Source organism: Ursus arctos, unplaced genomic scaffold, assembly GCF_023065955.2.
Source record: "Ursus arctos isolate Adak ecotype North America unplaced genomic scaffold, UrsArc2.0 scaffold_18, whole genome shotgun sequence".
NCBI classification, from domain to species: Eukaryota; Metazoa; Chordata; class Mammalia; order Carnivora; family Ursidae; genus Ursus; species Ursus arctos.
This window is the reverse complement of record NW_026622852.1, coordinates 27,882,088-27,896,974: the sequence shown is the minus strand read 5'-3', so window position 1 is coordinate 27,896,974 and position 14,887 is coordinate 27,882,088. Positions and strand designations below refer to the sequence as shown.

General features: G+C 50.3%; 1 protein-coding gene across 1 annotated transcript in view; it reads left to right on the top strand.

Annotated features, from left to right (window-relative positions):
* SHB (SH2 domain containing adaptor protein B) overlaps window positions 1-14,887 on the top strand; it is a 135,439-nt gene that overhangs the window by 82,023 nt on the left and 38,529 nt on the right. The window contains exon 3 of the mRNA XM_026506193.4: window positions 4,528-4,743. Coding sequence (XP_026361978.1) covers window positions 4,528-4,743 — 216 coding nt within the window. The remainder of the gene's footprint in view (window positions 1-4,527; window positions 4,744-14,887) is intronic.

Below are 14,887 nucleotides of genomic sequence, written 5' to 3'. Positions count from 1 at the left end.
CCTTCCAGGTCTAACATTCTCTGATTCTAGAGAAAGTGCTGATTGATTGATTGATTGATTGATTGATTTTTTTTTCTCTTTATATGTAATTCCACTTGACAACCTTTCTATTCCAGAGGTCAACAGAAATCTCCACCCTGTCAATTTAATGTTTCTGCTCCCTGCCAAAGAGGCATGAAATCACAGCCTGCCACTGATATTAAAGGTCATTTTCCATGAATTTATAGATGGTGATGTCCAGATAACTTGTGACTTAAAACATATGGTCACCAGCTCCCCTATTAGATTAGTCTCTGGACCCTCACAGATCAGTCTTGGTAATAAGGAGGGTGGGCCCGGTCATTAGGCAGGAGACAGTGATGTCTGGTGAGCTGGCCTGGTGCAGCAGCCCTTGACTTCCTGGGGCCCCTCTCGGGAGGGGCGAGCCTCTCCTGGGAGGGAGGATGCTACCTAAATGAACATTTTCTCAGGGAAGGGCAGCTGCTTCCTGTAAGCACATAGCTCCTGTAAGCCCAATCTTGCTTCAAACCATATTTACTTTCATGGTCTCCTGTCTTAATTACATTTTTTTCTTTCCTGGCGTCCCAATTCATTATTTAAAACAACTTTCAAGAAATAATTATGCAGTAATTCCTTCCCCCACGCACAGTAGCTGCTTACCTTCTATATCAGGTTGTCGGCCTTTTATTCATGTGTAGCTGTACTGACAACATTGCTGTCATCAGAGTCTGCGTATTGTGGGTAAAGCGTGTGATGACAGTGTTCAGCAATTCCTCAGCAAGGAGTAGGATTCCCTTTGGGGCCTCGTCCACAGTGGCCAGGACTTGTTTAGAAAGCCCACATTATGCAGTTTGCTCAACACATAAACAATCTTGTATTTTACTTTTTAACTTAGCATAATTTCATGCATGCTTTTCCATGTAGCTACATAATCTTCAGATTTATCATTTTAATGGCTGCTTAATATTCCATCCAGTTAGCGTGCCGTAATTTACTTAACTGTTCCCTATTGTTGCGGCCTTAATGAAAATTTGAATTCACCATGTACTACAAGGGGGAAGCTTGTTTTAATGATTACCATTATAACATCCCCTGCCCTGCCTGCATGCCATTATTAACCCAGCTTTCGGAAGGCACAGATGCCATTGGAACAATAAATTCTGTATGAGAGGTGTATGCACAAGTCCCTCTGATTTAATAGCTAATCTGTTCACTACACATGTTTTCCTTTCATGCTGATATTTAGATAGAATATCCATCTCTTCTGCATATTGTGTAATACTAACTATATGCACTTGGCATATTGCTCCACATACTTTATCACTGCTGTCGGGGACTTCCATAAATTAACAGGAATTTGGGGGTAAGGAGTGGTTTCTGGCTGTCAGTTGTCGTTCATTTATCTCGCCCACACTCATTGAATATCTGCTTGCAGCCAAGCTCTGTGAGGGAGAGAGCAAGGCACACCTGATTATTGGAAGCCCACAGATGTGCATCTGTGAATTGCTTTGGGGTACCCAAGATTAAATGGTGATTCTCGTGCAAAGTGCTTTGTAAACTGTAGAGTAAGTTAATCCTCGCTGGTCCTGCTTGTAAAGTAGGGTAAAGAGGAAGGTGGTTTTCCTGGGTCAGTCAGTGCCTGTCAGCTGCAGCCCCAATGTCCTCAGACTTCAGAATTTTCCAAGGACAGGAGGCTAGACCGCACTCGTAGAACCAGTGAGAGTGACAATGATGATGATAACCCCACAGAACAGGTTAGAGAGTTCGGTAGGTTTAGTGAGTTAGAGTTGTCTATAGTGTCTTCCAGTTGGTATTCACTTTGAAGTGACCAAGTCCTACCTTTTATAGCTCTTCTCTTTTCCTCTCCCTCCCCCATAGAAAAGGAAACATCACCCTTAAAACTAATGAATGATACCAGTTTACTCAGGGGACCCAGTAAAGCCATGTTTTGCCAAAGTATGAGACATCTTCTCAGAGGGGACAGGACTTTAGGGGGCCTGAGAACCATATAGTGAGAAGGTTTTTTCCATTTTGTTCCTCTTTCTTTCTAAAAAGAGAACGCGTTTGCCAAAGGGAGTATCTCTGAGTGCTGTTTGCAGACCCACCGGCTGGCTAGCCCTTGCTCATGTCCCTTCTCAGCAGAGGGAAAGCAGGCTTTGTGCTAGCTTCCCAGCAGGCACTGGGACCTACCTGCTTGGTTTTGTTCTCATTCTTTCTTTTTACGTTTATCAGCTGTTTTTAGGAAAGGCTAATGACTTAAGGGTCGTGATATAAAATTTTTGTCATAAATTTATTAACTCTAAAAAGTGAGGCAACGTAAGTAAAAATAGAAAAGAATAACCCAAGCGATACTTGAAAACAGCAAAATCATGAAGTTGGCATGTGACTTAATGAGGTCTGGGAAACACTACCGTGATGTTAGTTGATGTCAACACCGGCAGCACTGGCACAGCCTCAGTCAGCTTCTGTTGTGTCAGGGCGTGTGCATGGAGATTTTTGTCATCCCCGTAAGCTGGCCCAGGAACGTGAAGCCCAGCCTAAAAACAATGCTCTTGCTCAGAAAGGCTGACGTCACCGGGTGTTGTCAGCCGCTCTTCAAGGCACGTAAGTCCCGTGGGCTTCTACCGTGTCTTTATGCCGTTGGAACTCTGATTTGGAGAATGCCTCAAGAGTCCTTTTAAGAGGCGCCTGGGTGACTCAGTCGGTTAAGCATCTGCCTTCGGCTCAGGTCATGATCGCAGAGTCCTGGGATAGAGCCCTGGGTCCGGCTCTCTGCTCAGTGGGGAGTCTTCTTCTCCCTCTCCCTCTGCCTGCCGCTCCCCCCCCCCCCCACCGCCTGTGCTTGCTCGCTTGCTCTCTCTCTCTCTGTCAAATAAATTTAAAAAACTTAAAAAAAAGAGTCCTTTTAAATCGTTCACTCTCAATGACCCTCACCCCTTTTATGTCAGACCTTACCTCTCCCCTCTCACTTCCTTGAACCCAGTGCTCCAGCAAAAGTGGATGGTGAATAGACATGCAGTTTTATTCTGCCTCAAAAAGAAACAAAATTCTGACACAGGCTACAACACGGAAGAACCTTATAAACATTATGCTAAGTGAAATAAGCCTGTCACAGAAAGACAAGTACTGTCTGATTCTCCTGATACAAGGTGTCAGGTTTATGGAGACAGAAAGTAGAGTGGTGGCTGCCAGGGGCTGGGAGAGGTGGGAATGGGGAGTTAGCGGGGAATAGGTACAGAGTTTCAGTTCGGGAAGATGAAAAAGTTCTGGAGATGGGTTGTGATGATGGCTGCAAACAGTGTGAACGTACTTAATACCACTGAACTGTATAATTAAAAATGGTTAAAATGACAAAATGGTGTTATGTATATTATTACCACAATGAAACAGAAAGGCAGTGAGCCCGCCCATCCGCTCCAGCCACACTGCCTTGGCTCACCTTGGTCCTACCACAGGGAACGCCAGCCCTCCTGTGTTCACTTGTCACAGTTCACGTGTCATCTCTCTCCCCCTGCCTCGTCCCTTACAGGCCCTGCAGTGAGCCCCTTTGCCCCGGGAATTATGATGATTTAGGTGCCTGTTATACCTCTTCTGGAAGTAGGAGGCTTCCTGAAAGCAGCCTCTCCAGTGAACCCTCCTTTCCATATGTCCCATGCAGGCCCTTCACACAGAGGGTGTTTAGGACCAAAGCAGGTAAAGTGTCCCTGTTTGACTCAGAAGCACCTGATTCTAGTATCCTGGCATCCATCTTTGAGCCACGACTGGCCTCTCAGAAATGAGCAGCAGCTGACCTGGATGCCCGCTGTCTGGGGCCTGGTCTAGACAGGCAGTCCCCCCTCAGCCCACAGATGGCCAGGCCTTGGCATCCTCTCCAGAGGATGATGAGTTCCCCCCCTTATTCAGCAGTGAAACAGGACATGTGCTCTCAAGTCCCTCGGATGTGCTCAGTGTGTTAGAAGACAGGCAGAAAGAAACACAGGGAAGGGGGTGCTCGTGGGGCTTTATAGGGGAGAAAATGGTGCCCCTGGGGAGGCTCTTGACTTGTTAGCTGAAGGAAAACATGAGGATCGTTTGGCCTAATTCATTTTTCAGGTAGAGAATGAAAGTCCAGAGGTTGGGGAACAGTTGTAGTGGGGAAGACCCTATTTGTCTGTAAAGCAAGGGGGTGAGGGCTCTTTCTGTTCCACGCTGATGTCAGAACATACCTGGAAGATCACGTGCACATCCGGGCCCTGCCCTCACAGACTACGGTGGACGAGCAGATGGCGTGGTGAGCCTTCTGGTTCTTTCATTAGGTCCAAGAGCCTGAGATCTTTGTGAGGAAGCCTTGCCCTGGGAGAGCAGAGACGCTGCCTTCAAGGGGTGGGGAGGGACAGTTCAAGCTCAGAAACAGGGTTCTGTTCCTGTGCAGTTCTCCCCACTTTGGCCGGTGACTGAACTCCTGTGGGTGTCCCCTGGCAGATCCCAGGTGAGGAAGTGCACGCTACGCATCTGTTACATCTCTGCTTCCTTCCTTTTCGCCTGCAGAATTTCAGAGGCAAGAAAGTGTCCGGTCGCAGCACAAAGGCATCCAATTGTACGACACCCCTTATGAACCTGAGGGCCAAAGCATCGACTCAGACTCCGAGAGCACGGTCAGCCCCCGACTGCGGGAGAGCAAGCTGCCCCAGGACGATGACAGGCCCGCCGACGAGTACGACCAGCCATGGGAGTGGAACCGGGTCACCATCCCAGCGTTGGCAGGTAAGGAGCCAGTGGCCCCACTCAGGGGGCTGCTGACCCACCCTCAATACTCTCCTTCGGTAAAGAGCATAAGTGAACTGGGCCCCCCTGCTGAGGTAAACCACACAGCTTCATCTGATAATCCAGTTGGGCTGGGCTGTCCTGTCTTCTAGTCCAGCTGGGCCCCTCAAAGATGATGAGGGTCCTGGAGGTAAGGGAAGCCAGGTCAGGCCAAGGGGAAATCCAGGGTCTGGCCCCTAGGGCCTCAGTTCCAGTCTCCGTAGTCTTCACAGACAGCCCAGATGATCTCATTGTCTGACTCTGTCTTGATCCTGTTGGTAATGCCGTAATTCACTGAAGCCAAGATTCCAGAAGGAGTTTTCTGAAACTCCTGCTGGGCCTGAGGGAGCCCGGTGCTTCCATCTAGCTGTACGGCTGCAGTAGGCCTGCACGCACCCAGGGACACCATGTCTCCTGTTCCAGCTGGGGCATGAAGCCATTCGCGTTGCACAGGCATGGGTGCATCCTGACCTCAAGCTGGCTCTCGCCGTGGCCAAGGATGTCTGAGGTGCCCCCCTCCACCTCGCTCTGAGACTGGTTCTGCAGAATCTGGATATCTGTCCCAGCACTTCAGCTCCTCTCGCACAGCCTTTTGGAAAGCTGCCTGCCACATGTGTCACAGGTCTTAAGCTGATGTGCACACCCTTTGATTCTCAGCCCAGCCTTTAGGATCCATGCCAGGGTTGTGATTGAAAGCTCAGAAAAGGCATTGTTCATGATTATGAAAGGTGGGGAACAACCAGAATATCCAGCAGACAGGGAATGTTTAAATGGAATACTGTAGAGCCACTAACAGGTGATGTTGACAGAGTTTATAACAACTGAGGAAAATGCTTCTGTTAAATGTGAGGAGGTAAAAAGCCAGATGCAAAGATTTCTTATGCATCTAAGAGTTCAGGCATTTGAAAAAAGACATTGAATGATTCATTTAATTCTTGCCATATTGAAGGTTCAAAAGGGAGAGTTTTTCTTTTCTTTATTTAAGATTTTATTTACTTACTGAGAGAGAACGTGCACACATGCAGGGGGAGCAGCAAAGGGAGAGGGAGAGAGAGAATCCCAAGCTGAGCACGCAGAGCCTGACTCGGGGCTCAATCCCATGACCCAGAGATCATGACCTGAGCCGAAATTGAGAGTCAGGTGCTTAACCAGTGAGCCACCCACGTCCGTAGGGAAGTTTTTATTTTTAATTTAAGATTCATTTTTGCCTGAAATCTCCCCTTTTCCTGCACAACTAGACCCTTCCTTTCTAGCCCCCAGCAGTGAGGCCTCTGCCCGACTCCATCCTGACCCCTCACTTGATGTTCTAGCTGTTCCAGCCACATACTACTCACAGTTCCCTGGACGTAGTGTGCAGTGTGCAAACCCCATTCCTTCTGCCTAAATGTCCTTCCCTGCCATGTGCCTCCGTCCAGACCCAGCTCAAATATTGCCATCTCTGTGAGCCCTCCCTGAGACACAGCCATGCATCCCAAGGGCTTTTTTACTGCCTCTCTGGGCCTCTTGAGCTTCTTGCACTCAAGTCTGGTAGAACGTTTCTTTCATCATATGGTTAGTTCTGTTAGGTGCTGGTCTCTGCCTGCCAAACTGTGAGTGCCTGGCCAAGAGCCAGAGACGAGCATAGTGTGTGGTTGAAGGTCAGGTTGCCCCTGTGTGTTTCACAGCCTCCTGTCCTCCCCTGGCACAAAGGAATCCAAGGACTGCCCTGTCCCCTGGCATGGCTGATAAGGGGCTTTCCTCCTCCTGGGCATGAGAGGAACTGGAATGGGGCCAGTGCCATCCAAGAGCTTACTCTGTGCAAACACCAGTTTGATTAAAGGGCTCATGCGGCAGCTCTCCCAGACATCTAGGGCCCTTGGCATGAGGTGGCACTGCAGACAGGTGTGGGGCCTCACACTGGACTGACCACCTGCAGGTCACTCGAGGGTGGTGTTACCTTTGATGTTCCAGTCTGGTCTGGTGCCATGCTGCTCAGAACGTGGTCCCTGGACCCGCAGCATTGCATCACCTCCAAGCTGGTGAGAAATGCAGGGTCTCCAGCCCCACACCAGACCTACAGAGTCAAAATCTGTTTGAACAAGGCCCCCAAGTGATTCACATGCATGTTAAAGTGAAAAGCACTTAGCCTAGAGGACCTCAACTGTTCAAAAGGCTCTCGGACCAGAACCTGCCCTCTTCTGTCCAAAGGGGATTTTAGAACCTGTACATTCTTTACAAAGGATCACAAGGTCTCAGCTAGAACTGTATCCTTGTAAGTTTCTGGGCCACAAATACCATTCTGGACTTGGCTCTATGTCACTGCATTCCTGTCACAAGTGTCATTATAGGTCTATTTCTTAGGCTGCCGATAGAAGACAGACTCAGAATCAGGTCCCCATCTATGTCTCATCAAGTCACTTGTCTCTGCGTGGTCTGCTCCAAAGCATATACCAACTGTCCTCTTCCCAAGAAGCTTTTGGTTTGATTCTGATTTCTGGGGCATAGAAGGAAGCTTTTTCACTCGGGCTGGAGGGGTGCTGTAGGCACCAGCCTTTAGTCATGACCAGGTGCCTCCCCATGCTATGGACAGAGCCTGCTGGTGTCGTGTTAGTAGGTGAGGGGCACCCTTCGGTGTCCTAGCCCAGAGTGAAGACGGAGTGAGAGGTGGATGGGTCACCTTCCAGGTAAGGAGAATGAGCTGAAACAGCCCAATTGGATAGCCCGAGTGCTGCCATGATCCCATTTGTAAACCCAGAAGTGTGGCTGCCAAGAATGCAGGACAGTGTTCCCACGCGAGTCAGTAGTGTTTGTGCACACGCGTGGGTATGTCTGTACACACATGCTTTAGCAAGTCATCAGTGTTGTCGCAGAGTAAGGCAATGCTTATCTAGGCCCTGTCCTCCTTGCAATACCTGTTTGAAATGTCCCACATGGTTTTCTAGACTTTCAGGAGCTCTCTGATGGGCCCTGGGAGCCCAGGGTGCAGGATCTGTAGCTGGGGGGACTCTGTATGGGATAAAGTTGGCTGGGCAAAATCGTTACTGTCTCTTTCCACCCTTGTGTTCTCTGGTTCTGCATTTTTAGCCTGGATGAGGGAACCTGGGCAGCATTTTCAAATTTCCAAAGGGTGTGGACTGTAAGGGGGTCCCAAAGGGCAGAGCTGAGCCCACCATGAAGGAGCCACGGGGACTTAGGGTCCAGGTGAGTGATAAGAAGTTCATTTATACCTGGAAGTATATAATGAGCTTCCCCTCGCTGGGAATTGTAGCAGAAGCTCAGTTGAGGCAGGATTGCAGGTAGAGGCTTTCCCTAGCAGTGGGGGGGTTGGCCTTCACCTCCAGGATTGCTTCCATGTTTCAGCACCCCACCATGCTGATCAGAGACTGGGAGAAGGGGAGGCCTCTGAATTATCTCTATGATTCAGTCTGCGAAGCAAAAGTGCTTGCTGCCTTTCACGGTGCTGTCCTGTATTGCATTGGTGGAAAGAGCCATTTCTCAACGGCGTGCTTTGGCATCTCCATAGAGGTAACCCTTCCCAGCCAGTGGCTCCAGACCAGCCTTTATGGAAGTCAGACCCTTCCCAGCTCAGCCATACTCTAAGGCTCTGAGGCTCTGGGGGCTGCTACCTCGGGAAGGCTCGATTATCATTCCTTGGTCATCGTGAGAACAGCTACTGCAGGGTGTGAGGTGGTCCTGGCTTCTTGGGAATGAAAGTCTTCCTACCTCCTAGAATTCTGTGGCCAGGTGAGTGAGAAATACCACAAGGTCTCCAAAAAGCCTTGGGCCTTCATTACCTGCTGTTCCTCCAGAAAGCTGATGGTGGCCTTAGCCAGAACCTCTAGCCACTCAGCACTGGATTCCCTTCCCACACACGTGGCCTTTGTAGATCCCAGCCCCCAGGACGGATGCCTGATCAGGTTTCTTACACCGCCGACTCCCGGGAACAGGCAGGCTGCAGCCCCGCCATGCACGGAGAGGTGGTGTGGCTTCCATCACGCTGTCAGCCCCCTCCCGCCCTGGCAGAGACACCTGCCTTCAGAGCTGGTGGTTTTACTTCCTGGCTTGCTTTCACTCACCCCCTGGGAGTCTTTACAGCAACAAATTGCAAGGTGGCAGGTGGGTCTAAAAATGGCCTTCCTGCCCGGCCCTAAGCCCCCAGATGCAGCTCTGGGCCTACACAATGGCTCTGTGGACCTCTGCGCAGTGTGGGGCAGGAAGAGCAGCCTAGGGTGATTCCACACAGTCTTGGGGAGGCATGGGTTGGTCTGGAGGGTCTAATCAGCCCTGGGCGTTGTGGCAGGGTCTGTGACGTGGACAAAAGGAGCCACACGGGAGGTGGCCACACAGGGAAGGGCAGAGGGTCTGGGAGCATTACCTAGAGAAGCAGGCATGGGCTCAGAGTCGCATGTATGAGGTGTCTTCACATCTCTGAGGGGCCACTGGGAGGACAGGGATTGAACCTGTCATAGCAACCTCGGTTTTCTTTCCTCAGAAATGTGCCCACTGCAGAGGGTCCCAGTGAGACTTAAGGGAACCACATCACGAAAGTCCTGGCCACTTATTGAGCACTTTCTGCCTACGTTTTCTCATCAAATCCTCACAGCCACCCTCTGGGAAATGAGTTTCCTCATTTTACTGATAAAAAAGACTGAAGTCCAAAGAGAAGGGGTCCATAGCTAGTCAGCCACAGAGCCAGGATTTGAACCTGCTAAGTCCACCTCCAGATCCAAGCCCTAACCCAGTGGTGTCCAGGTTCCCTGCTGCTGTCAGAGATGCTGCACAAGATATGGTTGGAGCCCACAGGAAATGTCACGTGCCTTTCATTGCCTTTGGACGGATTTCTCCCTCCTAAAGTATCCTATGGATACTTTACTGGGATGTGTGTTCCCACCTGGAATGGTTCCAGCAGAGGATCCAGTAGGAGCCCAAGTTCTGGAAGTTCGTACCTGGGTGGGGGGTGACCATAGCCATCCCATGGGTTAGTCACGCTCTGCCACCATTCAGCACTGGGAGGGGATCCCACACCATCGCATCCCACTCCCCCTTGTCTAGCTGAGGAAACTGAGGCCCAGAGAGGCTGGGAGAATTGCCAGAGACCTCATAGCAGAGCCACTCAGGCCATACACAGAGGATAGATCAATGTTTCCTTTTAATGCAATGAGTAGAGTTAACAGCCACATCCTTAATGATTTGTAATTGCCTCTGCGAAGCAGATGATCAGAGTGCTTGCTCAAGGAGCCGGGTGGCAGGGAGTGTATGAAGGGCATCCTTAAAATCTTTTAAAGGAACAAAGTCATTTCATTTTTTCATTTTCCACTCACTGAAGATTCGTCTCTGTTGAAGCTACTTTTCAGGCAATGCCCGGGGTTCAGCCGGCGGCAGGTCTGCCTCCCAGCAAAGATAGAAGACAGACCTATGACTCAGTGCTAAACATACTTATTTGGGGGGACTTGTCCATCTTCCCCATTAGCCCCTCAGCGAGTTGCTCTGCCCTCAAAAGCCCGGGACAGTGTTTAGTGTGCCGGGAGTCCGTGGCACAGTAGACGGAGTCAGACAATCCTAAGTCCACATGCCAGCTTCACCACTCACAGCCGTGGGGCCTCCGCAGGCTGTTCAGTCTCCCTGAGCCTTAGTTTTCCCATCTATAAAAGGGGGATACTCAACTCTTATCACACTGTATCTCTGTAATCAAGGGAAAAGATCTGGATAAAAAGACTTTGTAAGCCCTAAAGGGTCACACATGAGAGAATGGTTATTGGTGTTCAGGGAAGGCTTACTTATTAAATAAACTTTAATTTAGTATGAAAACATGAAGAGGTCCCTGGAAGGCACAGAGGCCCCACTTACAGAGCTCATTCCTCATTGCGCCTGGCACCGATCCTGGCATGGATGCTATAGCAGGCAGTAGTTATGTAGGAAATCCTAGTCTCCATTCCTGTAGTTCTACAGTGAGCCACCCAGTTCTCCCATTCTTTGTTCAGCCCTTCCCAAGGATTGGGCCACTGGTCCCTGTGTATGAGAGGGTCCCCACTGCCTTTCTCCCCTGTCACCCTCCCCATTCTAGCCATGACACACTCGTTGGATTGGTTGGCTTGCCCAGAGTGAGTAGGGGAATCACCCAAAGGAAGCATTAAACACGTTGTTGGGTCCCACTCCTCAGAGTTCCTGATGCAGTAGGTTCTGGAGATGAGGCATGAGAATTTGCATTTTTAACAGCGTCCCAGGAATTGCTGATGCTGCTGACCTGAGGACTTCACTCTGAGCACCTACAGTGTACCTTGTACATGTTATGTGTTAGGTACTGGGGTCAGGGTGTAGAGAGAGAGGATGTCACAGCTCAGCTCAGTGGTATCAACACCACCTCCTCCAGGAAGCCCTTTCTGGAAATGTGCAGCCCCTTCCCCACCTTCATCCCAGGTTGGGCTGGGACCCCTCTGTGCTCCTAGCACACCCTGTACAGGGGTGCATTGGTTTATAGGGGAACATCCAGATACACACTTGCAGGGGAGATGCTAATGCAGTGTCTGTCACCCCTTAGCCAGGCACCCTCTTGAGTTTTGACACCTTTCCAGCCTCATCAAGTAAAGCCGAAAGGGCAGAGAGAGGGCAAATAAGGTCCTGGGTATGTCTATTTCCTAAACGATTGTGAGTCATGTCCAAAGCAGCTCAATTGGCTAGTTTGAAATAATCCTGTTAGGGTAAGGGGGAAAATGCGGGAAGGACAGGAAATTAACATTTTAGTGAGCAGTACTTACAAAGCCCTGCAAGGTGGGTGTGGTTTCATCGTCATCACACAGATGACAGTACTCAGGCTTTGAGAGGATCAGCCCCTTGTCCACAGTCACACAGCTAATGAACCCAGGTCACGCTGACTGCAAAATCTTTGCTCTTTCTACTGCTGCCTTGACATCTCAAGTGTGGAAAGAGCAGGTTGGAACATGGCCTTTACCTTGCGGTGGTGCCATGTGCCTTTGGCCACTGTGGAGGCAGAAGCAGTGGCCCCCACTCCATGCTGACCTCGTGACTTGTCACTGTCAAACGCAAATGCTCTGGAGCTGGGAGCACTGCCGTTCTGTGCGTCTGACACTTTCTCTGGGCTTGCTGTTCCCACCGAGCCCCGTGACTATCCTCCTGCCCTCAGAACAGGCTCAGCCTCTGCAGAAGGTCCCTCAGGGAGTCTTAGACCTGCCACCATCACCTGGCACACCCAGACCCACTCCCCCTCCTCACCATTGGCCCCGGTGGGGCTCCCGTGATGCTTCCTGTCCCTTGTACAGCTTCCCAGAATGCCTTGGGCCTGTGAGGAAATTAACAATTTTGTTTGTATGGGGAGCTTTTTGCTATGTAATGAGTAACAGTTGTAATTAATGTTTAACACATACGAACAGCAGGTCTGCAGAGAAAAGGGGGTTTAAATAACTACGAAGAGAACCGGGATCGCTCTCTTCCTTTGGCTATTACTGAGGGACAGGTTTTTCTGGTTGGTTTTTCTACTTGACATATGAATGAATTCACTTAGTAGCCAAAAAAAAAAAAAAAAAAGAAGAGAAGAGAAGAGAAAGGAAAACACTAGTGTTTAATAGCTTTGGTTTGTCTACTAATTATATTGATAGATAGAAATGTTCCTTCTAGTGCCTTTGTCTCCTATGTGGAAAAAAAACACAAAGATTTGATAGAATCTTTGCTGTTCTGTTTGGCAGGGCAGAAATCTTCAGGTGGATAGAGATTGTTTAAGCTCTGCGAGGTCAGAGACTCTGCCTGCCTCATTCACACCCGGGCCCCTACCTGGATCTGTGCCCGGCACGTAAGGAACCTGCAGATATGTGTTAAATTATTGAGTAAATCCTGTCTCAGGAAAACCAATCCCATGATTTCTTCAGGACACTAGACTACCTAGGTAATGATGCAGCCTGCTCACACAGAGATAGTTTATTTTCATATCATTCTTTCATGCCGTACACCTGTCTTCTCTCCAAACGAGCCGGAGGGACCTGCAGCTGGAGTGGCATTTCTGCACAGCCATTAACTGCCACAGGTGCCACCTCTGGTCTGAATTCCTAGGAAGAAGCTGGGAGTGCGTCCCCGCCTGTCTGAGGATTGGCCCAGGCGTCCAGGTGCCAGGTTGTAGGTGGAGAGAGTGGTGTGCTAATGGGTGGCACGCAGCCCCCTGAGAGCCATCCACCTGGCTTGTCCCCTCCTGTCGCTCTTCCTTCCTCTCACTGCCATCTGCAGAGGGACGACAACAGAAACCTATACACAGCTTGGCTGGGGCCTTGGGGCTTCTGGGTAGGGAGACACATTTCCACAGATGCCCACCGTGCAGGTCCTCTGAGGCTTGTGGATGGGGGAAAAGTCTAGCTGTAAGATTCTAGCTGTAGGATTCTAAGTGATTGTCTGTGGTGTCTGTAGGTGTAAGCATCAGGAAGCACGCTGCATCAGACATGAGCAGGCATTCTCCATCTGACAGGTGAGCTTGGCCCAGAACTAGCAGAGTGCCCATGAACTCAGATGCCAGCGCCCCGGGGTCCGGATTTAAAGCCCTGTCTGCCATTTGCTAACAGGATGACCTGGGGTAAATTGCCTGTGTTTCCTCATCTTAAAATGAGGTGGCAATTGGTGCCAAGAGTCGGGACACAGTGAGTGCTCAGTGGACACTGGCTTTTGTTTGGTACCACTGTCATTGTGAACTACTGTTTTTTGAGAACGTATTGCACTATAGACAGGATTCGTGCTGAATTTGTTAAAGCCCTCTGGGGGTGCAGAAGACATGGGTTGAAACTCAAGTTCGTTGAAGTTCAGGTTCAGATCTAGCTGTCGACTTGGGGCAAATCAGTCCCATTTCCAGCCCTCTGATTCTCACCTGTAAAATGAGTTATGACAATAAAGACGGCTTGCTTCAGCAGCTGTAAAGGTCTCTGCATTTGGGTCATTTCACCATTTTCATCAGGATTTATCCTTCTGTTTCCCATAGCCAAGCAGCAGCCCTTGGGATGGGGTCTTTGCACCAGATAGTATTGCCTGTTTCCTATGACAGGTGCAGAATAAAGGGACGAGACACACACAACCTCCCCACCCCCTTGTTCCAGGGCCTCCTTCCCCAGCCCAGGCTTGGGTGTGCATGCACAGACGGTGTTCCTGGAATCCGGATGGTGTTCCTGGAACCCAAGCAGCATCCCGGCGCCTGCCTCACAGCCTGTCCAATGCCCTGCTTCTCGGGGAGTCACCAGTGCCTCCTTTCACAATGAAGATCTCTGTTCTCAGGCGCTGCCCACGAGATGTGGCAGCGTGGTGCCCTGGGGCTGGCATGTGTCTGGGAAGTGAACACAGAGGCCTCTTGTTGGCAGTCCTGGAACACAGACCAAACATTTGCTGAGCTGCCTGTTGTCTTACATTACCTGGAGGTGCAGCTCGCACGCACAGGATGGGCGGGGGGTGGGGGGTTGCTGAGAGTGAGGCCTGCTCTTGAGCTGGAAGGGAGAGGGGCCTCACCCCTCTGGGCTTGTTTCTCCATCTGTAAAATGGGAATTCTAATACTGATCTTGCTGTGAGGAGCAGATGAGGTAACTCAGAATGTATGTTTAGAAAGTCGACGCAGCAAAGCCGTTGTCATGGGAACGGTTTCAGTTGCAGGTGTTTGCACATTGTGGTGAAAGTCTGTGGTGTTTTCAGAGACTCCAGGGATCACATGGTCCACCCCAGCTTCCCAGACCGCTGTGCTCTCTCCCTCCTTGCCCCCTCTTGAGGGCTCACAACTGCCAGGACAGCAGCCCCTTGTGTGCCCCTCCACCCCTGCCCTCCCCACTCCCTTCCCCTCTCGCACACACAGACCCACAGAGCTGAGGCCTGGCTGTCGGCAGAATGGAGGGATCAGTGCCAAGGACTGTGCGGAAGGGGTGCCTTGGGCACCTTCATTCCGTTCTCTGTGCCCTTGTGTTCTCAGAGTATAGGGCAGGCCCCTCCTGTGAGCCCCATGTGGTTTGCAAAGGCACCCCATACTCATTTCTACCTCACCCATAGAAGGCACAGAAGGTCTAAAGAAGCCTCTTCAGTGGGCTGAGAGCTCCTTGCAAGCATCCTGTTTTCAGTTGTCTAATCCTTGTTGCCTCTTCTTAAAGGACCCCTGGGC